Below are 27,362 nucleotides of genomic sequence, written 5' to 3' on the forward strand. Positions count from 1 at the left end.
CTGTCTGGTGCCCTGTGTTGAGTGTGTGTACACGTGGTCACGTGTTGTTGTGTCTCAGGAAGTGTGTGTATACATTTCACCCGTTGCCCAATCGCAGAAAGCGGCAATCAAGTCTGCATCAGGGAGTGAAGAGAACAAGGAAGAAATACAAGACAAGACCGAGTGGAAGTTAACATTTCCTTCCGTGCCTTACTGGACGAATTTATTGTATGTCTGTGTGAAAAGCCTGAGCCTCGTATTAGTATTTCTAGACTTCTCAATATGAAGAGTTTAAACAGCTTAAGACCTTGTGCTTCTGCTTGTCTAGCCGTCCTTGTGATTTTATGTGTTGAGTACGGAGCAGGTAATTCTCACTTTTCACGAGCCTTGCCTATTAGCATTTGGTGTGTGGGTTGCTGAAATGTGTAAAATGTGATGATGTGTTACTGGACACACCACGACGGTTGTTACCTCTATAGGCGATGTTGCCTCAAAGTCGGGCATAATCGGACAAAATTTGCTTTTTGGGTTTGTGGGTTCTAAAAAAGCGGTCAATAGTTCAGAAAAATGCGCGATGGCCCGGGTAACAACATTGTACATTACTGTTGCTGACTGTTGTGTTTGTTCTTATTCTGATGTTTAAAGTCAAGAATGAGAAAACGACAGGTGTTTTTATTAGGCTGTTGTACAATCACATCTACAATCACATCTACAGGCGAAATGAGTTTTATTGTGTTTATGAAAGAACATGCACATGTTAATACGTTTGGTGTGTGCAGGTCTACGGTTAACGTTTCCCGACATCAGTGATGACGTCATCACAGCGGCAGAGAACTCCGAGATACGTATACCCTTTGGAGTTGCCGACCTTGATGGCGTTACCGATCCTTTTTTCATCAACTTGGACATTCATAATGATTCGAGTGATGCTACAAAGACACAATTGTTGTGTCTAATAACTTACCACACAAGTACCATGTCATACACAGTGGATGAAATGATGAACTGCTCCGTTCCACCAGGAGGCGACACTGTGGTGTTTACCAGGACTGTGTCTCGTCAGGATGACAAAGCCACGTTGAGGTGGACACTGTCACCACATGGAGTTGAGAAAAGATTACGGCTTAATGTCACCTGTAAGTTTACCAGCTTCCTATACTAATGATTTTTAATTTATTCGCTGCATGTCAACTCTATGTTATTGGCCAAAAAAAAATTGGTTTTAATGACTAGATTAACCCACCAGACTCATTGATGTCTACTAAAGTAACAGAATCTCAAAAATGCACTGTGTCGTCCCTTGACCGGCCCTGTCGATCGGGGGAGTACACATAGCTTACAGGGCCCGCCACTCTTGCCTGTTATGGTCGATAGTCAGCACGTCGATGTGGGACTACGAGTCCAGACTTCATCACCTTCACACTCGTCAGTAGAGAGATTAGGCTGTCTATCACATATAGCGAGCAGTGACAGATCTTTCTTCTCTCTATCACCAGCCTTTCACATAAAGTGACTCGCAAATTCAGCCCAGTAAAACTTTTGAGGGCAACACATTTGAAACAATACAATCCTGGCACTGACAAAGCGAAGACGACAACAGACCAGAAACACTGAGGAGCAAGATGCAGGATGACAGGAAAGTCATCTTATCACCAGACGACATCACTGAGGCGCAGAGATCACAGATGTAAACTTCACATGTAGCTACCTGCACGGTCCGTTAATCAAACAATAAAAAGAAACATGGATTACAATGTCGGAAAAGTTTAAGTATGTCGATGAAGAAGGCTCATAATGTTGTTCAGTCAAAAACCCCAAACAAAACATTTATGACATTATGTTTTATAAGAACAGAAAGAAAATATTATCATTGCTCTCTTTTACCTTTTCTCCACTATCATCTAGCAACATCAGAAATATTTAGTCACGCGCCGCAGACTGATATTTTGGTCAGTGACAAATGCATATACAACGGTGGTTCTATTGTAACTGACCTATGTACTGTTTGTTGTTGATTGAACAGTTGCTATGTGGTGTTTGGTACAATGTACAATGTACAGTGTACATTGTGTGCATTGCTCACTAGACGACCATGTGGACTTTTCACTCATTTCTCAGAACTTCTCTAGTAACACATGATTGAGAGAGAGAGAGAGAGAGAGAGAGCGTCATAAACCCGACTTGCCAATTTACTGATCAATTTTTAATTGTGAAATATTTTCATTTTTATTTAATCGTAGATCCACCCACTATAACCAGTCTCACCTTTGACTACGATTCTAATAAAACAACGAAAACGATTCCGAGACGAGGAAAGTTACAACTGAACTGTGCTTGGAACAACGGCAACCCGCCTACAGCAGTCCGTCTTCTGAACAACAAGGGAGAGTTGTTGACAGAAAACAACAACAGCGACAACACCTTCCCTGACATACGAGTTGAATCATGTCAACTGTAACCTCACGGGTGTGTTCACGTGCCAGACGGCGGGTGCAGAGGTCAACAGGAGCGTAACTCTCTTGGTTCAGTGTGAGTCCGGCAGTGACAAGGCCTCATTATGGTCTTAATTATTGTAATCTCCTTTCTCCACCTTAGAAATAATAAATGGTCTGCTCTGTTTCTTCGACCAGTTATGTGTAAATATCCTTAAATATGTAACATTGTTAACGTGGTCACGTAAATATGTGTCAAAACTAGTCGGTGGGCATTTCTTACAGGTAACTAATCTGGATAATTAGGTGATAATTAGCTTTGTCTAAGTTTCCGATTTCATTTTCTGTATTTCTGTTCAGGTCCACCGGTATTCAGGGCGACAGAAGACGTGAATGAGAGATTTACGGCAGGTGAGACAGTGATGTTGAGTTTTCATGTAGTGTCACACACGAGTGACATCACACAGTGTCGTCTGCGTCAACTGTCGTCAGACATGCATGCAGCACATGACTTCTATCGACTAAACAGTACTTTTACCTGTTCGCTGACCGGACAGCCCCCTGACCTGGAACTGTCCGTTGTCATGTTTAATGTCAGTGACAGTGAGGAGGGCGACTGGCATCTCGAGCTGTCTAATGAGGAAGGAAGCACCTCCACCCAGTTTTCTCTTCACACGGAAAAAAGTAAGTTGAGGATCATGGTGATTTGTTAGTGAAATGATCAATTGTTTACAAGCTGTCAAAACAGATTAATTAATTATTTTGTAGTTAAGTAAATATTTTTTCACATCAAATACATACAGTTACATAGTGCTTCTTCGGCCATGCAATTCAGAAGACAACTCTGAGGTCGTCTTCCGCTCCTGATGAAACGCACGCACGCAAACACACGCACGCACCCACGAGCTCGCACACCTGCATGCAAAGACAAAATTACAAACACACATTCTAGACATCACATTTGTTTTTACCTTTGCAACTGTGGGTTTGAACAGAGGCTTTTCTTCCATGTCTGTTGGGGGCGAAACACAAGTGACAGACAACACACTGCGTCCCACACGTGTCCTTGCTTACAACAGATTGCAAAGATTTGTACGAGGGCTTACAATTCTATGTTATTCGGGGACATGTTGATTTTAGGGGAGGGCAGTAAATTGCACCGAATTCCAATCAAGACATGTAAACGGCTACAAAACACAAATAGCACATCATTGTCATAAGCGGCTCTCAACCTTCCAGTCATCCAATCTATAAACAAAAGTTACTTGCAGTAGTTTTAAATGTCTTTGTAAAACCTTGTAGTTCCTCAAATGAGAACCATGACTGGAGATCCGACACACACACACGTGTATGTGTGTGTGAGGTGGTGGGATGGAGGAGCATGTGCTGTGTATGAATATTTGCCTGCGCCTCGCTTTCATGACGAGTAAACCTTACTAATAACGCTCTTGTGCGTATTACAAATCGGTTTTCGTGTCTTGGTCAAAGTTTGTGGGACAAACGGAAAATTCGCCGCGCTGGGTTCTACTGTCATCACTGACAACACGTTCCACCTTTTCTTCAGTACGTCCAAGAACTAAAGATTTGTTATTGTTTATTTTTTTAACATTTCCCCGTATGTATGTCTCTATCACCGATACTGTTTAATATCTTCTTCGAACATCATACCTCCATCTCAGTATGGTGGAAAACCGATCCGCAACCTGCGACTGTTCATGGAGTTTAAAGATTTTTCAAGAGTACAGATGTGAAAACAACTGTAAACTCCAAGATCAAGCGTATGTACAGTTATTGTATAATGTCGATAATTTGATTATTTTTAATATTCTATCACTTTTGCATGTCTAAAAGAACATATTTACTTGTTATTTTTTTTAATGCTGGTCAGTTTATAATACTATGTCTTCTTTTTCTTCTTGCTGTCCTCAAAAATGTTTGTATCGTTTTTTTATGTTCAGTAGATTAGTTTCATGTCAGCCTGTGTTGATGTTTTATGTAGTATACTGTTACCATTGCCAGGGAACTAATTTCCTGAAAAGGATAAATAAAGATGTTTGTATTTGCAATAAATTGAATCCAGGAAATGATCTTAACCCTATAATTAATATCATCCTTATCATAGGTTCCTGTTTCAGGCTTGGACCTTACTGGATTACTTTCCCTGCCTATTTAACATTCGAGTTCCTGGTTTATCAGGGGAAGTAATGGAATTGGAAGGAGAGAACTCGCTAAGAGTGAATGACTTACTTTACATTTAATACTTTTGATTGCGCGAGGTCACCAAATCTTATCTCCACCCCTCGCTTCGGTGCTGGTTTTGGTAACTTAGAGGTTAATTAGTTTTCATGTCATGCAATTCTAATAATTGCAAGCAAAGCTGCTATGTATTGTCCTAATCTGTACTATAATTATAGTATAACTAGTTAGGAGAAACACTTGAAGAAAAGACATAGAGACACTCGCATGAATTCGTTCATAGGAAAAGATTTAGCTTGCAATATGTAATTGTTAAAAATCTTTTAAGCAAGTCCATTTGCGGTATCTCCTTATGTTCACATACACGAATTTTAGACAATTCATTTTAAAAAAATTATTCGCAATACGACTTACAGACCTTTTGATATGTTCGAACACAAATGGTGTTGCCCCTCCCCTTCCAAAAAAAAAAAAAAGTATAATCTTGAAACAAAATTCACGCCTGTATACAGACGACATGTGTCTTAAAAGCAGTCTTTCTCGCTGAATGAAAGGAAATAAATTGTTCTTCACATGACGGATATGCAGAAAAGTAATAAACGGTGACTTGTCCCTTACAGATAGAACGTGGACAGTGGCGACTAGAAGATCTTCAAGCTGTATATTACAAAACAGGTAGGTACATATGTCAGTGAGTGTTATAAGTATGAACCTTTATTTTCCAACCTAGGGTATCAAAATGTATTTTCTAATGTAAAGAGGATCATCTTCTATGTTTATGTCTGTAGTATCAACTGTTAGTGCCCCCAAAGTCTAGACTATTACTTTCCCAATTCTCAGAATACCAGCCTTTACAATTGCCACTTTCAATTTCCTGATGTCTACAGTATCAACATTTATTTTTCCAATGTCAAGAGCATGGAATGAGCGTTGGTTGTCTTCTTTACATTTTCGTTCTTGTTTTCTGTTTCCGCACTATCTGTCAGTATTACGTCTCGATTAGAGGACTTTTGGGGGCAATGAAAAGATGTTCTACATTTCTTTTACATTCCCCTTAACAGAATGGCCATTAATCGATATCTTACGTCCCATCCCTAAGTCTTATGATGAATATAAGTATATCATGATGGTAGAGGATTATTTCTCCAAATAGGAGGAAGCATACTGTTAGTCTGATTATACAGCCGAGACTGTAGGCCAGGGGATACGTTCCTCACGCAAAATACAGTTTGTCTGTGCAGACCTACATTTACGTTTCCTGGTCTCAATTGGTATCGTGGGGCAACCAGGGACCGATACACACACACACGCGCCCGCGTGCATTGTAAGTGCTGACCAATTGCAAAAAGGTCGCAGTCAACAACTTCCTGTTGCGCTGTGAAGAGAACAAGGAATTAATACAGAAGACAAAGCGGAGTCAAAGTTTTCATTTCCTTCCGTGTCTTACCGGCAGAATTGACTCTGTGTGTGTGTTTGTGAAAAGCATCCCATTTGTATTTCTGGACAACTCAATATGAACAACTTAAGACCTTGTGCTTCTGCTTGTCTAGCCGTCCTTGTGATTTTACATGTTGAGTATACAGCAGGTAATTCTCACTTTTCACGAGCTTTGCCTATTAGCATTTGGTGTGTGGGTTGCAAAATGTACAAAATGTGATGGTGTGTTACTGGACACACCACGATGGTTGTTACCTCTGTATGCGATGTTCTCTCTACATTGTCAAAGTCGGGCATAATCGGACAAAATGTGTGTTTTGGGTTTGTGGGTTATAAAAACGCGGTCAGTAGTTCAGAAAAATACGCGATGGCCGGGTACCTACCTTGTACATTACTGCTGCTAACTTTTGTGTGTGTTACTATGTTTAAAGTCAAGAATGAGAAAACGACAGGTGCTTTTAGTAGGCTGTTAACATCTACAATCACATCTACAATCACATCTCTGGATTCGGGTAGACGGATGTAGGGAAGCTAACTCATCGTGTGATGGGTAGTTTAGAGGACATGCGCAGTGAGTTTTATTGTGTTTATGAAAGAACATGCTCGTGTTAATACGTTTGGTGTGTACAGGTCTACGGTTAACGTTTCCCGACATCAATGATGACGTCATCACAGCGGCAGAGAACTCCGAAATACGTATACGCTTTGGAGTTGCCGACCTTGGAGGCGTTACCGATCTTTTTTTCATCGGCTTGGACATTAGTAACGATTCGAGTGGGGCTACAAAGGCTCAATTTTTGTGTGTAATAACTTACAACACAAGTGCCATGTCATTTCTAGTGGATGAGAAGATGGACTGTTTTGTTTCACCTGGAGCCGACACTGTGGTGTTTTTCAAAACCGTGTCTCGTCAGGATGACAAAGCCACGTTGAGGTGGACAGTGACACCACATGGAGTTGAGAAACGCTTACGGCTTAACGTCACCTGTAAGTTTACAGCTTCTTGTAATAAAACTTTTAATTTATTCACTCCATATACACTGTTATTGGTAAGTTGCCGGTTTTGTATAATGCCTTTGGTATTCCTTTAGGTGAGTCGATCTTGATGCCAGGGACAATGTTTACAACCTAAAAACCGAGACCACAATTATCGTTTGGGTTAGGACTAGGGTTTGGAACAGGAATCATTTTTACGGGTTTTCATTACTGTTTAGGTTTAGGTTAGACATAAGATTTGTTCCCGGTTTCATAATGTATGTCCCAGTGTCCATCACAACCCGTGTGGGCAGTGGACCCTCTTAAATTTAGTCCCTGTCGTCTTTATGTACTTGAATTATTTGCAACAAGTACAATTATTCTTCCTTTCACAGAGCTGAATTTATTATTGCTTTGGAGCATTCTCACATGTGTACATGTTAAGGAAAGAAAGATATAGGTAGAGTGAGTATATGTGTCTGTATGTTAATGGTGTATGTGTATGTAAATACATGCTGAAAAGACACAGAAACAGGGAAACAAATTGACAAAGAAAGATAAACTGAGACAAACAGATGGAGGGAAAGATCTCCATATTGCACTGAATGTAAATAAAAAAAACAATAAAATCATAGCTTCTCTTTAGCAAGACATAAACAATCCATCTACAATACGTACACAATATGTATTCAGTTTATTATTTCTATTAGGATTTAAAGACAATCGCCATCGAGCGTATGGTCAAAAGAAGTGAATATATCGCCTACCAAAGGTTTAAGACTTTTATTGGTAAGATCTAGTGAGAAAGGCAGAGAGTATTATCAATAATGCATTGCCTAGTGGTCTTGCACTTCCATTTGAAGAGTGCATCATTATGTCCATTCATATTTTACATTGTTTATCCTATCGGATGAATACTACAACACATCATAATATAATACCTTCTCAGCAAGATGCATTTATCGCAATGGAAATAAGCATCTTTGCCACGATGGTAAATTACTTAGGTATATCATTATCAAATTAACTACTTTAAATTAACCAACCACGAACTTTATTTATGTCTAGTATTATCTCACAATGTGCTTCTTTTGTAAAACGTAGTATTTCACAAATTATTTAGGAATTAGGAGTGTATATGACTCGTCAAACTATTTAAGAGTATGTATGACTCGCCATGCAAAACTATGCTTGTCTCTCCCAATCCTCCCATAGTGAACTAGTGTCGTTATTTAACTAGCATTGCACCAAGCAGGTTATCATCAGCGTCTTCATACTAAGCTCTTCTGTTGTTTGTTATAAACAGATCCTCCCATCATAACCAGCCTCACTTTTACTGATGAACCGAAAGTGACAACGAAAATAGTTCAGAAGGGCGAGATGGTACAGCTGACCTGTTCATGGGTTCACGGCAACCCGCCCACAGCAGTCCGTCTTCTACACAGCAAGAGACAGCAGATGATGACAGAAATCTCCGACAGCAGCAAGAACAACCTGACCTATGAACTGAACCCAGGTCACCTGCGACCACATGGGTGTGTTCACGTGTCAGGCGGCAGGAGCAGAGGTCAACAGAAGTGTGACACTCTTGGTTCAGTGTGAGTCTGGATCTGATCGTTTTCTTATGTAATGACTGGTGTGGCTGTTGTGGTGGTATTGTCTGCGTCGTGGTTGATGGTGTGCATGACTACATGAGTGCGCCTACTACCTGATTGATTGATTGATTGTAGTAATCTAATTAAAGCAGATTTTAAAATGGTAAAATTCATATAACTGCACCGATGGTTAGTCGCTAATCCAAAATCTCAAGTGTCCGTCAGTCTGTTCCTCTGAGTGATTTCAGGGAAAATCATTAAATTTCAAGGAAAATTTTAAATATCTAGCTATTTAATGCCAGATTTGCTAAGGTCTAGTTTTCTTAAAGCCGATTTCTCTCGATGTATCCTTTTTTTTCCCTTCTATCACACACTCATACTTACCCGAACTTAAGGTTCACAAAAAACCTTACTTTACTACTGAAGTATGTTTTTTTCAGGATTAAGGGAACAAGGGCACACAGCGAAAGCATTCCTAAAGATAGATTATATGTGTACGTGTGTGTGGGTGTGTAGATATTTTAACTGCTTGACAGGATAGATTGAGAAGTTATTATTGTTTGATTTTTCCCAGGCTCACCCCAATTGCTAGCTCCAGATAAGATCGTAACGGTCACTGGCACACGAGGACAATCAGTGACCTTGAGTTACAACTTCCTGTCACACACAACCAACATCACACAGTGTCGTCTTCGTAAACTTCCATCAAGCGCAAGCCATAACCTCGAAGTGCTTCGTCTAACGGCTACCTTTAACTGTTGGCTGACAGGACGGCCTCCTGACCTCAACCTGACCGTTGTCATGCAGGACGTCAGTGACACTGACCAGGGAATGTGGCAACTAGAAGTGACCAATGGCTGGGGAACAAACTCTGTTAACTTCTCTCTCTTGTTGAGCAACGGTATGCTGAGAAAAGCAGCTCTTTCTTTTTGTTATAGAAATTATTCTTGTCGATGCCCGTGAATACAATCTCTGTAAGACAGTAACAAAACTGAACCAAAAATAACAGGGACTAGAAACATCATGAGACACTTTGTCCCAAACAAATTTTCAGTCCACGTTAAGTGATAAAGCAGATATAAGTGCAAACAAGTAATGCACGAAAGAGGACAGGGAATGGAAGAAGCATCAGAAGAAGACTTGTCGGTTACCCAGATAACATCAAAAATTAACTCTGCAGCCCATCTTCTAGCTTCATCATTCTACTGCAAGTTTGTTTCAATAGTATTACTAGCAATGGTGGTTGTAGAGGCAAAAAATAGAAGTAATTAATAATTACAAGAGGGGGATAACTAAAATAATGACTTTGTAGGAAGGTAAGGGGAGATTAGCCAACAAGAAATGAAAAGTATACATGGGTATATGAGTCAGTAAGACTGATAGGTATGTATATGATATGAGTGTAGATGTCAAAGGTATGAGAGAATTCTTGATTTTGCATATTTTACATTGTATTTAACTGTTAAATATTGCTATACCAATCCATAAACATTCAGCTTACTCTCCTTTACACGAGAGCGCGCGCGCGCACACACACACACACAGACATGTAGGCACGCACATCTGCAGGTAACATAATAACAAACGCACTTACCTTTTCGAAATCACTTTGAGTGTCACATATAATTAATTAAACAAAAATCATCTATATGCTCACATCCGGACCTGGTCAACATACGCAGATTACACTGTGACAAAATATGACATACTCGCATGCCACGCAGATACCTAGAAAAAACATAACATCAGTAAAAGAGTTCACACCTGTACTTAAGTGTGTGGGGGGAGTGGGGTGGGGGTGTTGCATGTAGTGTGAATATTTCCCTGCGCCTCGCTTTCGTGCCGGATGAGCCTCTTGAGAGTGGTTTGCTGCAAATTACCAATCGCCTTCATCGTCGGTCAATATTCACTCGACAAACAGCGGATACCGCGGTAAAAATAAGGGATTTTACTGTCACCGCTGAAAATACCTATCACCTACTTTCCAGTCCCTTCACGAATCCACGATTGCTTCTTCCCCCCCCCCCCTTCCTTTGGACAGCAGACACCGTGACAATGACAAGGGAAGCAACCACAAACTTTAATTCTTTAATTCCGTGGCAGTAGCTTTATCGATGGTCTTATTGTGCTATTCGCGTAGTTTATAGACTTTTTTAACAACACAGGGGTGAAAACAACATTCAACTCCAAGATCAAACGTATGTACATTTATTGTATACTTTATATAATTTGATTATTTTAGCCATTTTAGCCTTAGATATCTAAATAACTTACTGACTTCTTAATTTTCGAACGCTTTTTTTACTACTGTGTCCTCTTTTTCTTCTTGCTTTCCTAAATGTTCTTTCATCTTTTTATGCTGAATTAAATCATGTCATGTTCTGTTGATGTTGTATGTAATGTTATAATGTTACCATTGGCATACTCAATAATTTTCTGAAAAATTAACAAAGCTTGTATTTTGTATAAATTGAATCTAGAGCACTGTACATAACACTGTAATTAAAACATCGTTAGGAAAAAAATATTACCGCTATCAATATCATCAGTTCCTGTTTCAGTCTTGGACTTACTGGATTACTCCCCCTGCCTATCTAACGTTCGCGTACCTGATTTATCAAGGGAGGTAATGGAATTCGAAGGCGAGAGCTCCCTTAGTGATCGACTTACTTTATATTTAATACTTTTCGCGAACTGTTGTCAGCCATTTTGACTTTTGTCTACTCATTCAGAGGTTTGGAGATTACCGAATCTTATCTTCACCCCTCGCTTCGGTGCTGGTTTTGGTAACTTTGAGCTTTAACAAAGTTTTCATGTCATGCAATTCTAATAATTGCAAGCAAAGCTGCTATATATTGTTGTAATCTTTGGTATGATTAGTTAAGAGAAACACTCGTAGAAAGAACAGATCGAGACACTCGCAGGAATTGCACGACTCAAGCCCTACAAGACAGAGACTTTTCCCGACGACGACATGCACCATTTGACCTGTGACAGAGAATATTAGCCTTTGGCCAGACTTTGGCATAGCAATCAAGGTTTGACTTATGACAGGATAATTCTAGATTATGGATATTAAAGATGTTAAATTAAATGATGCACCATGATTCATGACCTGTTTTTTTTTTTTTTTTTTGTACAGGACAATCGCGTCATCACTGCTTTCAATTTAGAAAAAATGAAAGTGAGAGAGAGAGCCAGCGAGACCTCCTCAGACACAGGAGATGGGGTGATGACGGATGTAAGGCAAAGAAAAATATACAGATATAACATGAACCAGATTATCGTTAGTATTGCTTTAAACAGACAGACAGCCAAAAGAATATAAAACGCGGAGAGGTCTAAGAAATGTATAGCTTAAAACTCTCTCCGCGTTGTTCGCGGTAGAGAGATGATGTCCGACTAGGGTAGAGTCGTACAGCAACACATCGCGCTATGAATGCAAAAGGGAGAATGGGAGAAAACTCCTGGTACATTCAGCAGATTTGTTCTAGCATGGATTACTTCCCTTCAACTGCTAGAGGAAGAAAGGGGAAGGGGGGTTGTGATACTTGAAAGTAGGAATGTGTTAGTTGACCAAGCTAGGAAGTTAATCCACGGTAAATCAACCAACATTTCTTTTTTTCGTTATTTATTCTAATGTATGCCCCCGAACACTGCAGCTTACACTGTACAAAAAAGAAGGCAACCCTTTCCCTAGCACATACTGCGCCAAGCAAGATTATAAATCTGTTTAATCTGTCTCTTCTTAGCAATATACAAATGTCTTGTTCTGGATTTTAATGTACACTGTAACTTACAACAGTTTCATCAATCAAATGCAACAGGTCTTTTATTTAGACAGGGACAAAGTAACATCACGCATCTGTGTACACAAAAACTTATTTAAATTTAAAAAGAATGTTTACAGAATAAGAGCCATTTACTGACCCTATGATATCACTTTTACACTAGACCACCCCTCACCAAATCAAATTTGTGCCACCTTTACCTGTTAGAAGCAGGGGTTGTATAGCTGGATAAATAAACATTATAAACTAAGTACCATTTGTTGTCATCAACCAGATCATCCCTATGTATTTTAGTGACAATATCTATATTTCTCATATCTCTGAGCTCATTATTTGATTCTTGAAATTTCATGACCCCTATCAAGAAAAAAAAATCTCTAGATGACAGCACCTTCGCTCATTTTCGACCCTTCTCTATCCAACATTCAGATACTGCATACCACTTCCAAGTCTAAACCAGTCTCTCTTCCAATCTGTGGAACCAGCTCCAACAACCACCCCTCATTTCTTTTCTTCTATCATTGCAGTTCACATATAAAAGCGTTCATTAATATCATGCAGGAAATTGAAAGAAATAGCTTGCCTGCACTCCAGCCTCTTTTCTGGTACGTGTTAGAAATTTGGAATGGACTAACACTGTCAAGTCAGTAGGTCTTGGTGCTTGCTGTGCATAGCCACCATCTGGTTACATATTATCCCAGAAAGGCTTACGTACCCTGTTCTTAAATATGAGAATGGATGTTTATTTCCATGATGATTTGAAGTCCAGATGTTGAGTGAATTTGTGATTTTCAAGTTTCAACTGACGTTTTTAGTTTAGTGATCTCAGTGTTTTCTGGCATAATTAGACCAAGGCAGACAATTACTGAGTTGCTAACACCTTCTAATGCAAAAATTAAAATAACAAAGCCAGTGGCGTTTTTAGAATTTTATTTCAATATTTATAAGCTGAGTACAACTAAGTTTCCATAAAACTGCTTTTCAGATTGGACAAAATAGTTTTTAACTCAGTTAACATTTAAAGCAAGAGTCAATTTTTTCAATGTCTGCATTACTATTCCAAATATGTTTCCTTTGTTTAAAATGAGTAGCATATACTCTCTTCAAGCTCTACAGGGTGTGGTCTGCAGATGTGTGTGGTAAGAATATGAACATGTTGCATGCCTCTGTGTCTCCCTAGGTAGTGTACGCGCGATGCATGTGTGTGCCTATGAATGCATCACTGGTGAAGGAATGTGTGTCCGATACTAGAAACCAAAGCTTTCACAAATGCAGAATTACCCACAAAATGCATAGTGATAGATCATACAAAGACAATAATGTATTGCTTGAGGCATTTCCAAGTAAGCATTCCATTCAAAAGTTACATGTATCAAGCTTGCTGAGACAGTTTCAAATAAATGCGCGAAAATACAATACAGATCGGTTATGTGTGGCTGTAAACCACCAGAGTGGAGTAATATAGTCACTATACGATAACACATTGCTAAACCTATAAAAGATGATTGTTAATCAAAATACAAATGCATTTATTAAAAGCCATTTAATGGCTACATTCATGCTTTTGACTTTATAAAGTCTTGCTGCAAGCAGAATGAAACCATGAGCAAGTTACTTCTCTCATGAAGGCAGACGTAATGTAAATCAGGGACTAGTAAATGCTATCTGTAGATACATAACTTCTGCATGGTAAAATGTAGTATTATCATATTCTGTTCTGTGGTGGTTAAATTTTTTTTTTAAAGTTGCACTCTTATGCATGTCAACATTAACACCATCATGTACTGACATTTGCATGACACATGCAATCTAGTGGAAACTGCATCTTAACACACACAAAAAAAGGATCCAGGCATTCAAGGCCAAATATTGATTCATAACAAAGGCCATTGTGGAGAACCTTGTCACCTACTGCATCCCTTTAGATCCTTAGCCTGCATCCTTGTTCCCCCTACCAATCAGACCCAAAAGGAGTAACCTTTTCCTCAGCAACTGAGCTACGTCTCACACCAAGCAAGAAGACAAGAAAAATAAATATCTCTGGCTAAATCAGATCCAGAAATAACAAAGTAGTTATACAAAATACAACATACAATGGTCTGAACCTGACTAAATGCAAGCAAGGTCGTCGTCAGTCAGAATAAACATAGATACAACATTTCCAAAAAATTAAAGTAAAATATTTAAATGACCAATCTGATGAGACCATTCTAAAATTTATATAAAGTCCCATTCAAGGCATTCAAAGAATTGTCATTGTCATGTATTTGAAGTTTTAAAAACAAGGTTTTGACTAGATCCACATTCATCCCTCATGGAGAATGATGCATGACTGTGTACACACATCACTGAATGTCATGATATTTCTGAGAAGGTTCTGAGAAGATGGAAAATAAAAGTACTTGTAGCTGCAATACAAAGCTTGTAAAAATTATTTCAATGCCAAAAATTTAAATAATTGTAATAAAAAATATTACAATGGCACAGAATTCAAAGAAAGTGAATGCTTAGTCAATGCAAAAAGGTAATATCATATCATCTTCCTGCATCAGCTGAACATTATGTATATGATTGCACATTTTGTCCATAACAAGATGCACGAGACAGAATCTGATCAAGATGATTTTCAAACACAACAATAATAATTAACTTAACATTGGCACATGCAGCTGAGTTTTCTCTTTGGTGGCCATTTGCTAAAGCACTTCAGAACCAATGATAACATTAATCTAAGGTGATCACAGTCAGATTTAAGATGAATCATTTCTCTGTGTATATATCCCTCTTTGATTAGTATGATTTCTTGTGAAACATAACAGATTTTCTTTTAAATACAGGCCTAGCCTTGTGCTGGTTATATCTGACAAATCATGAGACTTTGGAATTTGTGACACACTTCCATATGTGTTTTATCCATGTTGAATAAGGACAGCTGTGTTTCATGTGCTTGTAGCAGCCATTCTCTCTTCATTTCATTTTATCATCTTGGGCATGAAACTGCATAAAAAAGCAAACTAGAATGTAAATAAGGCAAGAATAACTCTTTTCACAAACATCTTAATTAGATTGTATGTTGCTTATAATTATCTTCTAGTGCCACACAAGACCAAGTCATGGACACAAGATCATGAGTAAACCATTCACTTCTTGCCTAAAAACAGAGGTCAATGCTGCTGAATCCCATGTACCTATCTTGTCTATAAATGTGATACCTGGAAAGTTCATTTGGTGATAGATACAGATTGAAAGTAAAGTAACTTTTGAGACATTAACTCTCCTTCAGTTCACGGTCATACCAAACTACTTGTATATGGTTGCTGTAGTCTGCACCAAGACACTAGGAGCCCACAACTTTAAGTTTGTCTTTATTACCTTTAAACACTTGTTGCTGCAGAGTCTCTCTGATGACAGTCAAGCATTAACTTCTGTTTTTCGGGCTGCTAACATTGTCTCTGTCTCTGGTTTTGACTTCACAGGGGACATTTCCTGTTCGCCAGATATTCCAGGCCTGCATTGGAAATAAAATAGTAGTTTTCAATTAATTTTACAACTCAGTAAATACAAAATATATACAGAAATAACACAAACACACACACGGATTGAACACCATAACATCTCACTTTATCTTGGCTACTGTGTAAGCTTCAGACTCACTTAGCAGCATTCTTCATAAGCATTCACAAATATGCTGAACATTTCCACTCTTGCTTGCGAATAATTAATTGACATGGAGGGGCTTGACTTTTGCAGACAGAAATATGGATCCTAATGGCAACTCTTATTAGAGCCTCACGCTAACGGTCACAAACTAGCCAGCGTGAGAAACGGACAGTCCTGGGAGCTGTTCAAGCCCTACTCTCTATAAAACAAAGACACAACTTAGTACACCACTCTAGAGTGCTACATGTTATAGAAAGAAATCAGTCTGAAGTTGACATTGCTTGCTGGATCTAATAGGCAGAAGTCTTTTATTTCTCTTTGTGCTTCTCAGATAGGGTGGTGATGCCTTAAGATATGTCTGTCTGAAAAGCTCACAGTGAAATTCACAAGCCTGATATCAGCAGTTGAAGCAGTGCAAATCCAATGATACTTTTAAACATTCAACAGTTTCAGTGTACATCGAGTCACAAATCAAATGATTTCATGTATCATTTTGTTTTAGTCTAGTGCTCTATGAGCAGTTGAAACACTGCTGCTAGAATCCTCTGCCAAAAATAATGTAACACAGGACAGACATTTATCCATTTGTGCAATTGAATAAATCAATTCAACAGCAGTAAAAAAATGGCAGAGGCAGTGATGTAACATCTTTTCACAGATTATGATGAGTAGTTCTACAGCTAATAGCTAGATCTACAAAACATTATAAGCATGAAAAAAGCACATCAATTAATATTTGGAAATGTTCATGTCAATAGATTAAATTCATTATATATTTCTAGGATCTACATGATCAAAAGATGAGAATGTACTGCATCAACTGCGTGACCTTTTCTGGCAAACTGTATGAAGAAACAGTTATGGCAAGATAAAGGAGGCAGCAGTTGATGATGGGGTTACTAGCTGTAAAATAACCTAGTGCAGGCGAAAGAAACAAAATCCAGAAGAGTGGTAAATGCATGACAACAATAGTGCAGACAAGAGCCACGTAGATTACAACTAGACCAAAAAGACAGCAGCCCCCTCAACAGCAATTAGACTAAGGACATTCACTCTTTAACCAAATTGGCAGAAACTTCAGAACATAACTTTAAAGCATGCCTATCTTTAAGCACATAGATTACTTATATCTTCTGTATTTCACATGTAAACTCACTTCTTGATTTTGAAGTAATACACTATTGCAAATAGTGGATATAATAACAAGAGGCAGGCCCAACCACAGACCTACAATAAGACCGAGTTTAGCGAGTCTTTAGCTCCTCCTTGCACTAAAAAACAGAACAAGGGAGAAATGTCAATTAATATCTTTACCTTTTGAAGTTAATACTTCTTATGCTGGACTGTTTGGAAATCGTATCCAAATATTTTTAAAATTATATTACTTGTAACATGTTGCACTATATGGTAATTATTGTTGTAGTGAAAACTACATGAAATTTGGCACTCTTGAGGGAAAATTAAATCAATTGTTCTGGGCTAATTTTGGACATGTTTATCCTAGAGCTCTTCAATCACTGTTTTCAGCAGTAGAATGACTGACCTTTTCAAATGATGTCTAACAGAAGCTAGAAATATAGGGTACCTTCCAATACTATTAGCCAACAAGTAGACTTTCTTTAAATGATGATAGTCACTTTGAGAGTGACCTAATCAATAACCAAAAATTTATGAGCAGAATTTACTGTTAATGATTTATTGTCAACATCTATACTATTATTGTTTTCAAAAGCAGTATGTTTTTCTGGTACAGAGAGCAACTGACCCATTAAATTGACAACATGACCTCCATGCACACTGTGATAGGTACTACTTAAAATGAAATGTTTTAATTGATGAGCTTCAATGTTTATATCACAAGTGGATGTTGCTGAGAAGAGTGTTTCATATCGCCAGTTATGGTCATATGTCTGACCAATAAGAGTTTTCTGCTAAAAGATCGTCTCCATCATCTTTTCTTGAAGATATTCTAAATTTAAAGTATTTTCCCCGTTTTCAATGAATTTCATAAGCACACATTCCAATATTGTAAAGTCTACAGAAAATGACATTTCTAAATATCCAAACAGCTAGAGAAGTTAGCTTCAGTACTGTTTACCCCTGCACAAGTTGGGGGTCAACTCATAAAAAGTGATGAACAAACAGGATAGGCTAATAAGGTTAGATACAATATATACAAATATTAAAAGGTCAAGCTACAATATATATCTCACATATATAACAGCAGTAAGCATTAAAGCTAATGATGGGAAAAAAGCATCAACAGCAGTAACAGTTACTACAAATGGTAAACACTTAAGCATAGTGTTTGTAGGAAAGAAAATGGAATCTCCCCCAATTCATCTGTGATGGACTCAAGATTCATATTCTTTACTGGCAGGCCACTGACCCACACAACTGCATTCCTGGGCTACCCACACCAGGGTAACTACGCCATTTCAAATGTTAAAATATTATAGTCTAAGCAATGTAACAGGTGATATGTCATATTAAACACAAGTTGTAAAGTGAAAAGTGTACCTTTGAACGCACATGCATAATTACATCAACTCTTATACACACCTACATACATACATTAACTCTTACACGCACATACATAATTGCATCAACTATATACAGATTTATTTATATTACATCAACTCGATAAGTTTTTTTATGTTTCATTGTTTGGATATAAGATGCATTTTTCTCTTCTGTATCAGAAAACCATAAATACAGTTGTGACTTTTATGATCAGCAGCCATACTGTTCTGAACAGTTTATAGCATATGAGGATACGGCATATTTGAATAGGTAGGGGAAATGCTCAAAATCCATCAGATGTTAGTATTTTATAATATTATAAATAAAGATTTGGCAAAACATACAAATTTCATCAGATCATCATATTTTTCTTGAAGTTGTGCTATGAGATGAACACAATTTTTTATCACCTATATTGAGCGTAATGTTACGAACACTATAACTGCAAGATACAAACAGCAGATGTATTAGGGAGTTGATTGAAACATCGGAACAAAACCAAAACTTTTTACTCTAAGAGTTGTTGTATATGTGCAGCACCCTGTAGTTTGTTACCAGTTAAGATACTTTCAGTGTATTCTTACTTTTTTGTAGATTTGCTGCACACCTATAGATATCATTATGTGAAGTGACTCCCAGATAGTTGTAGCCTCTCTATGTCCTCCCAAAAACCGCTTTTAGACCTCCCTATTTTAAGTAACTACAACTTCTCCTTTTGCCTGCTTGCAAATTTTTCAATCAACAAAAACCATTTGCAGACAAGGCTGCCTACTTTATTTTTAGATTATTCCTTGTTGCTTCTGTTGAGGAGCTTAGGGCAGCAACAACACCTCGCCAGCGGACCCGGTTTTGGGCAGCCCCCTTCAGTTGGGCCCATGTGGTTCAGATCTCCTTTGCCTCATTCTCCACTGTTCTTTTCCAACTCTCCTCTTCCTCTGAGGGTTTCAGTCCAGTGCCTGCTAGGCACTTGTGGCAGCTGCTTTGTGCAGGGTGTGTCCTATCCATCCCCATTTGCGCTTTGTGATGTCTTGGCTAGTGGCATTCTGGTTGGTTCTTTTCCACAGGCTGCTGTGATCTTTTCAGGCCATCTTATTCCCAGAATACAGTGTAGGCATCGGTTGGTAAAGGTCTGGAGCTTGTTGTTGATGGTATTTGTCACTCTCCAGGTTTCAGAACCATACAATAGGACTGCCTTCACATTGGTGTTGAAGATGTGGGTCTTACTGCTGATGGATAATGCTTGGGAGTTCCAGATGGGGCGTAGGCTGTTGAAAGTATGCTTGGCCTTGTTGATGCAGATTTTGATGTCATCATCCGCTCCACCTTCCTTGCTGAAACTGCTCCCCAGATACCTGAAGCCAATGTTGCCTAACCCACTGAATAATCTGGGTATTTAGAGTTTCTCGGCCAGGCAGCGAAAGAATGGCAGTGGGGGAAGGGGTCAAAAGTACATGCATCCACTTGAATTAGCACACACAAGCAAGTGCACACGGTCATTGCATGCACACACACATATCCCATGATTTGCTTTGTGGTGACCTGACCTAGGGCATTGGACTTGACCAGATGGCAAACTTGACCAGTGTCAATGGTCTAGAAAGTTGGATGGGGAGGGGAATAAGTATTCAGAGGCTTTAGTCTCACTCATTCAGATTCATTCACTTAAGCAAGTTTGGATTTATAATCAGTAAGGTTGCTGAGTGTCTCTTAACCTGATTTTATGATTTCTGTAAACCTAGGAAAAGCCATACCTGTTACTCCTATACCACCCACTATTTAAGGAAATTAACTCCCTGTTTTTCCTGCAATTAAAAAGTCCGTCTAATGTTGTGTTTTATTACAAGATGAGCCCGACCAGGCATAACCATGAATGGGTGTCATGATGGTTACACACAAACAAAATGAAACAAAAGATCAACAAATTGTGCAGAAGAAGTGAAAAGATGTTCAGGTGAAAAATACTGCAGTCTTGCAAATTATTGAAACTAGAAGCAAATAGTAAAAGCTCACTAGCTTTTTGCACTACATAAAGAGATTATCAGATTTAAGAAACTTACCATGGGCACTGCAAATAGCAAAACTTAATCCAGCATGATCTTATTCTGTCACATTCTCTCTCTCATACAAACACAGACACACACATGTGGACACTTCTGGGACTGAATTCATACTGTTTAGTGCCACTTTAAAATGTTTAGATTTATTTAAATTCAAAGATACATGTTTATTGTTAATTGCATCATTCAAAAGCAAGATATGATTATGGATGCATCAGTCAGAAAATTAGCAATCTTTTTTTAGTACCTTAGATAGCTGTGAAGGAGAAGATATCAAACTAACGGAGGTCTATCTCTGTGAAAAAAAGAGGAAACGTTTTCATGCACATAATTTACATAAAGTAAAATAATAAACAGTTGGTGTCAACAAAATAAATGGCACGATGCACATAAAATACAGCAGAGGTCAGTTTAACAGAGCAATGTATGACATCTATGAACATTAAAATTAATGCTTTAGTTAAGATGTGGATTTACACACTTGCCACTACAAAAACTATACACATAAACATATACACACACACTTACCACAACAAGCACTACTATACATATATACACATGTTTGTACAAAAAGTTCCTCGTGCTATTCAGGTATGTATGTGCATAGGCATACATATCCACATATTATCTAGTTAGGTAAAATACTGAAATTTCTTTGAGGTGTTGATAAAATTTGCAACTATTTGTCTCTCAAAGTGACCAACAAACCTGTTTGTTTGTAGTCTTTTGTATACAGATCACTGAGTTTGCCTCTATCCAGGGGTAGATGCACTCTACACATTCAGTTATTGTTATAAAATGAACAGACTTCAGAGAATCCAGACTTGTGCAGTTTGCATTATTATGTATAAACCAAGTCACATAAAATCAACTGCATTATTCAAGACACTCGGGCACACATTGAAATCCAAATGATTGGCAGGCCAACTTATCAGCTTGAAAGGGCAAACTGAGTTAAAAATAATTAAGAAGTTCTGTTCCAGAGATATGACTCAAAGCTAGCAAGATGGCATGAAGTTCCCCACAGCTGCGTGTCGAGACAACATCTTACACTGCATCATTGTACTCTCTGTAGACTTCTTCCCACCACCTTATTCCTCCCCATTTATACCCATGAAGAGGTAAAGGTTAGTGTGGCATGGGTGGTCCTCTATACTAAAAGATAGAACTGCTTGTGCTACTAGGATGGGCAGCAAGAGGTAGGAGTGGATCACTTCCATCCCCCTCTATACTTTGATAACCGTAACCCTAACCCTTGCACATTAATCAGCACTACTGACCAATCAGCCTGCAGCTGGCATCTAAGCCAACTTCTACCACACTAGAATTAAACCTAGGACCCTGTCTTATATCATGTGAAAGAGCATGCAAATGTCAAGTTGAGTACTTGTATTATTATGGCTTTCAAAGAACTAATGGCATATATATACAAATTCCTCCGACACATGAATGACACCAGTTTTCAAGAAAAGTGATTGTAGTAGTAAGCTATTTGTAAACTCAAGATCAAATTACCTGTTGTTTGGTTATCTGAGATCTTTACACTTGCGATATCAAATGGATCTGTAAGATATAAGAAAAGAAGGATATACTTAAGATAATCTCAAACCAAAGGGCAAGCAGAGAGGAGAGTTACACATGGAAAAAAAACAGTTTACACAATCATTTGTGTCAAGAATTTGTTTAGTTTCTATAAATCTTTTTTTCCCAATTATGTGGCACAGAACAAATTTTTACAGACTATATTTTGGGTTTTGTTTATTCGGATTACATAGCTATGGATTCTTCTTCTCTGTTAGATTTCGTCTGGGCAAAATAGCTTATTATAAGGTGTCTAAATGTTACTCAAGATTTGTATCAACTCAGGCACCAGGAAGTTCCATGTTCTCTGTTTGGCCCGTGTGTTTACCACTTACTTAGTTTTCCTTCTTTGGATCTAATTGCAGTGTGGACTGAACCAGCACTAATGCTATGGTAGTGTGTTACCACAATAAAAATATTCTGTTAAGGCTTTTCTTTCTCAGTGAGGCTGAGAACTATTTGATTGACCCTTTTACATGTCCTAATAACAATGTCAATAATATGAACAACGTGAGGGTCACTGTAGCGCTGATTTCCCCATAAGGTGGCAAGCTCAATGTGCTATGCACAAAAGACTACAAATGAACCAGTTTACTACATATTGAAGAAATGCAAGCAATATTATACAGAAGGCACCATGGCAAACATTAACACATGCATGGGAAAAGATGGGGAATTTAGGAGGGACTGAAAGAGTTTCCTGGATTATAAAAGGTTTTCTGAAAGAAGTGATATTGCCCTAAGAAACAGATATATTCCAATGTTCAGCAGATTACTCGAAATGTTCAAGGTCAATCTTCTAGATATTAATATAAAATGTTATTAGTACTATAATTAATCTTCAGCATAAAACAGAAAAAACAATAAAAAAGTAAAAACATTCTTGCAAAGGCTTTTTATGCGATTCAGCAAATTCTTGGTTTCCTATATTTTTTTAATGAAAAATCCAGACTCCTCTGCTCCTTGTACTTTTTCATGGAATCAGTGCACTTTACAAATATCATAAACACAACATATCAAGTATGTTTGTATTCTATTTTCCATTTAATGGGTCGTTTTCACTCACGTGATACACACGTTAGCAACGAGGCACTGTCCGCCATCTTCCTTCCCTAACGCTTCGCGTTTCTTCAGTGGCCTATATCGCTTGTGTCATCGACACCGGCTAGCGTCTCTCGAGCACACCAGCGGAGTCGGAACAACATTGCGTGCTCTTTCATCAAATAAACACAAAACGATTTTGGCCTATACAAGTCTGGCCTATGTTTATTGATAAAAAAAAAATAATAAATAAAAAAACCCTATGAACAACAGTCACTATAACAAATGCTCTTCCTTTCGTCAAGACACATTTACCAAGTCCACCGAACTCCTTGCACACTATTAAAACTCACTGTCTTGGCAATGGTCTCCTCTAACACAATGCACACAAATTCCTGTATCTATTACTATTCAAACTCACTGTCTAGGCAATGGTTCTTCTAACACAATCACAAAAATCCACGGAGACGGAATCTACTATTCAAACTCACTGTCTTGGCAATGGTTCTTCTAACACAATCACATTATCTCCACTGAATCTTCTACACATATGAAGCACACTGTCTTGGCAATGGCGGCTCTTCTAGCACAATCACAAAAAATCCACGGAATCTACTATTAAAACTCCTGTCTTGGCAATGTCTCCTCTAACACAATCACACAAATCCCTGTATCTATTACTATTCAAACTCACGTCTTGGCAATGGTTCTTCTAACACAATCACATATCGCCACTGAATGTTCTACACATTATGAAGCACACTGTCTTGGCAATGGCTCTTCTAGCACAATCACAAAAATCCACGGAATCTACTATTAAAACTCACTGTCTTTGGCAATCACACTTCGACTAAACACAACCTCCAAACTAAAATGTACTCGAATCTCTTACACACTAGTGAGACACACTGTCTAGCAAATGGCTCTCTACTCTTAAACAAGCGTCACCTCTCTCCGAATCCTTTTCTCTTCTCCCTAATTAAAACACACTGTCCCGGCAGTGGCTTCTCCCTTCAATAAGAAACACAAATCCCCTCCTCCCCTTCATTAAGTGTCCAGTTCACCTCCTCTCACTCATGCTTGCTACCCCAATCTTCCTCTCCAGTCACACCTTTTCTTTCTTTTCTTCTTTAACATCAAACAAGAACTTTTGCACATTCAAATGCATAATTATTAATTCTTTTCAGAAAATTTTTGTGTCTGCTGACAGAACATAACATAAAAAAATCATTACAGGGTAAGAAGGAACATATCAAAATCCCAATCTAAATAACATCACTGATGATGGATTACTAAGAAAGAACTATTGGTTAGGTAATCTAAAATCCACAAAGAAGCTCTGGCATCAATATTGCTCTGAATTAGCTTCTGAGGAAGCAAACAGCATTTGCATTCAAATGACAATAACCATTTGATTCAATTATACATGTTTGAGTATCCTGTTAATAAGCAAAAAATATTAACAATATTCTGTCACACAGCAAATATTTTGATCAACCATCATACAAAGCATGAACATCTCCAGCAAAGAACAAAATCTATATTGTTCACAGTTTCACATCAACTTACCAAGTAACTATCTGATCAGTTGGATATCGTCATGCTATTTATAAATAAAGTGCGAAAGAAAAAGAACTACAGTAAGGTAATTGTGCATTTTATATCTGAGAATAACTTCTCTGGTAATGTAAACATATACAGATTGCAAGCATGCATTCTGAAAATAAATGCTGATTTCAAACTAAAAAAATTGCACTATAGCTACTCAATAGGCACTATGGATTTATGTAAATTTTACAATGCAGCAACAAAGCCAAACTATTTTGTCTATGACTGGATTATCATCACCAGGCTTTGTTGCCATCAAGTCAATAGCACTTTAGACTGCAAAATTCCCAAACTTTCTGCGAACAAAGCCTATAACTCTCTTAACATGAATTCGTACAGAGGCTATTTTTCTCGAATTTTCAACTTGTAGTGGGTGAAGTTGCTTTTCCCATGGGTAAAATCTGGAATTATTAATTTAGCTTGATAAAAAAGAGCTTCAATCTTCAATGTTGAAACCTCTGTCGGCCATAATTACATCTCCTGGTAACAAGTTGGACAACAAAGAAGTATTTCAATGATGTGTTGTCTGAAGCCCTGCCACCAAATGCATCTGAAATGTAGCTGATTGAACCTTGTGGTGTGATCCCAATCAGATATTTGGCAGAATGATATTTTATTATAGTTGGAATAAACTTGGATCTGATTGGTTTGGCCCGAGGGTTCTGCTGCTTCAGTTCAAAACAGTCAACAATAACAGCAACTTTATCTTTAAAGTTTTCTCTAAAGCACATAGGCATAGACAGTTTCAGAGCTTCTCTTGAAGGCCAGTGCAACAAAAAAGACAACCGTGCTACAAGTACATCAAGAGTTCTATGAAAACTCCTTTGCACAGTTGACACGGATACTTTCAGCTGATACCCTATATCCTGGAATTGGTAGTTCAGTCTTTGGACAGTGACTGTGTTTGATTAGACATGTATGGCTCTACCGTTCTGAAAATAAGGTCCATTACTGCCAACGAAGGAAGTCCCGTGTAGAATGGAACTTTAGCTTCATCTTCAACATACACCTGTCTTTCATAAATAGAACAATGTTGTCTGTTTTTAACTGAATCAAGAAGTCTGGTCTCAGAGTCCTGCATGATTGCATCTATATTTAGTCCAGTCAAATCTGTTTGAGTGTTCTGATCATTTGAACATGAATCTTCTATGCCACCATGTAAACTTTCTTCGCAAGCACTTGAGCAACCAAAATCTGTTTGAGTGTTCTGATCATTTGAACATGAATCTTCTATGTCACCATGTAAACTTTCTTCGCAAGCACTTGAGCAACCAAAATCACTCTTCACATAATTTTTCTTCCTGGCTTGTCTCACTGCTGATTGATTTTCGCTTCTTGCTTGCAGTATGTAGAGTAGGGACAGATGCATTACTTCTTTTGCGAGACACAAGCCTCAAATACCTGTTTTTCGAAGTCTCAGCTTCTGAGCAAGTACTTGATCGCTCATGTCCCAAGTGTAGAGTGGGAAGCCAGGAAGGGCTGTTCCGGAAATTCACATATGCTGGCTTTCCTAGACACAAGAATAAAACAACCCATGAATTACATCTTTGTGATATTAACTACAAAAAAATAATAATAATCAGCACTGAAACAAAATAAACCAAATACACGTCTAAAAAGAAAAATAATGAAGTAGAAATAACATTTTTTATCCTCTCTCTCTATAGCTATAGTTTATTAGTCGTGGTCATGCATAATGAAAGTCTTGTTTTGATGTTCACTCAAATCACGTGAACTGTCCAACCTACAATGAAGAAAATATTTATCACAATGTGTACAGCATGCAGAACAACGTTAAATACTTTAGCAATTTGGAAAGCGTCTGGTTTCTTACCGCCAACAAAGTGTTTCGAACAGATAAGTATTTTGTTCCACTTCTCTTCTGTTCTAATATCCTTTCGGTAAACGGCTGCCTTCCACAGACGACGTTCTTCTGTAAGTTTTCTTGTTTCGTCGCCTTGGTTCAAAATAATTTTGGGTATCTTATGAAAAGATACATCTAGAGGAACATTTCGTTTACTGCAGGGCTTGTTTCCGCATCCCTTTATACCGCAGACGACCATGATAACCGATCAGTTGCCAGCAAAGCTTCCGTAACCACTGCTTTAGTAGGGTAAGAAAAATGGCCGCTGAAGCAGCTCGCAAAAACTGATGACGTCACGTGAAAACCACCCATTAACACTACAAGAAACAGCTCAACAGATATGATGCAGGCCATGATAAACATATTTTTTATACTACCAAATCAAACTGAGATGACCATTCTCACTCACCTCTCAGCTTGATTTCACAAGGTGTTGCACTCTCGTCAGACTGAATCTTCTGACAAATGTATGATCCAAGGTTTTCGGAACTGACATTTGCAATGAACAGAGCTACACTGTTTGTTATTGGAGTATAATATCCATATCCAGATAGGGGGATACAAAAGTGCTTTGTCCCCTGCCACTGACAAGTTAAGACATCCTCTGAAAATACAATAACATG

General features: G+C 38.2%; 2 protein-coding genes across 7 annotated transcripts in view; one reads left to right on the forward strand and one right to left on the reverse strand.

Moving 5' to 3' along the window:
* Positions 1–126: 126 nt before the first annotated feature.
* Positions 127–13,673, forward strand: LOC112569013. Of its 5 annotated transcripts, XR_003100272.1 has the most exons (10): positions 129–343; positions 759–1,115; positions 2,220–2,508; positions 2,772–3,095; positions 4,547–5,282; positions 6,675–7,031; positions 8,326–8,617; positions 9,189–9,515; positions 10,780–11,240; positions 11,757–13,673. XR_003100272.1 is itself a non-coding variant. In XM_025246649.1 (9 exons), exons 5-9 carry the CDS (start codon positions 4,650–4,652, stop codon positions 9,214–9,216), a joined length of 825 nt encoding a protein of 274 aa, XP_025102434.1. In that variant the 5' UTR covers positions 133–343; positions 759–1,115; positions 2,220–2,508; positions 2,772–3,095; positions 4,547–4,649; the 3' UTR covers positions 9,217–11,251. The 5 variants fall into 5 exon arrangements, 1 of the variants encoding a protein (XP_025102434.1); XR_003100271.1 differs by having other exon boundaries at positions 127–343; positions 9,189–11,240; XM_025246649.1 differs by lacking the exon at positions 11,757–13,673 and having other exon boundaries at positions 133–343; positions 4,547–4,742; positions 5,228–5,282; positions 9,189–11,251.
* A 447-nt stretch (positions 13,674–14,120) lies between these two features.
* Positions 14,121–27,362, reverse strand: part of LOC112569021 — a 67,189-nt gene continuing 53,947 nt past the window's right edge. For both annotated transcript variants that reach the window (XM_025246664.1, XM_025246662.1), the window contains 2 exons: positions 15,778–15,913; positions 14,121–15,402 (listed from right to left, as the gene is read on the reverse strand). In XM_025246664.1, coding sequence (XP_025102449.1) covers positions 15,817–15,913 — 97 coding nt within the window. In that variant the 3' untranslated portion in view covers positions 14,121–15,402; positions 15,778–15,816. The remainder of the gene's footprint in view (positions 15,403–15,777; positions 15,914–27,362) is intronic.

The sequence above is a fragment of the Pomacea canaliculata genome, linkage group LG7 (genome assembly GCF_003073045.1).
Source record: "Pomacea canaliculata isolate SZHN2017 linkage group LG7, ASM307304v1, whole genome shotgun sequence".
NCBI classification, from domain to species: Eukaryota; Metazoa; Mollusca; class Gastropoda; order Architaenioglossa; family Ampullariidae; genus Pomacea; species Pomacea canaliculata.

What these genes read in the sequence shown, in the direction of transcription:
- LOC112569013 (XM_025246649.1), top strand. Translation starts at nt 4,650, where the DNA reads ATGACTTACTTTACATTTAATACTTTTGATTGCGCGAGGTCACCAAAT. An exon ending in CTTACGGCTTAACGTCACCT is followed by an intron (nt 7,032 to 8,325) that starts GTAAGTTTACAG and finishes TGTTATAAACAG; the next exon opens with ATCCTCCCATCATAACCAGC. An exon ending in TGTGACACTCTTGGTTCAGT is followed by an intron (nt 8,618 to 9,188) that starts GTGAGTCTGGAT and finishes GATTTTTCCCAG; the next exon opens with GCTCACCCCAATTGCTAGCT.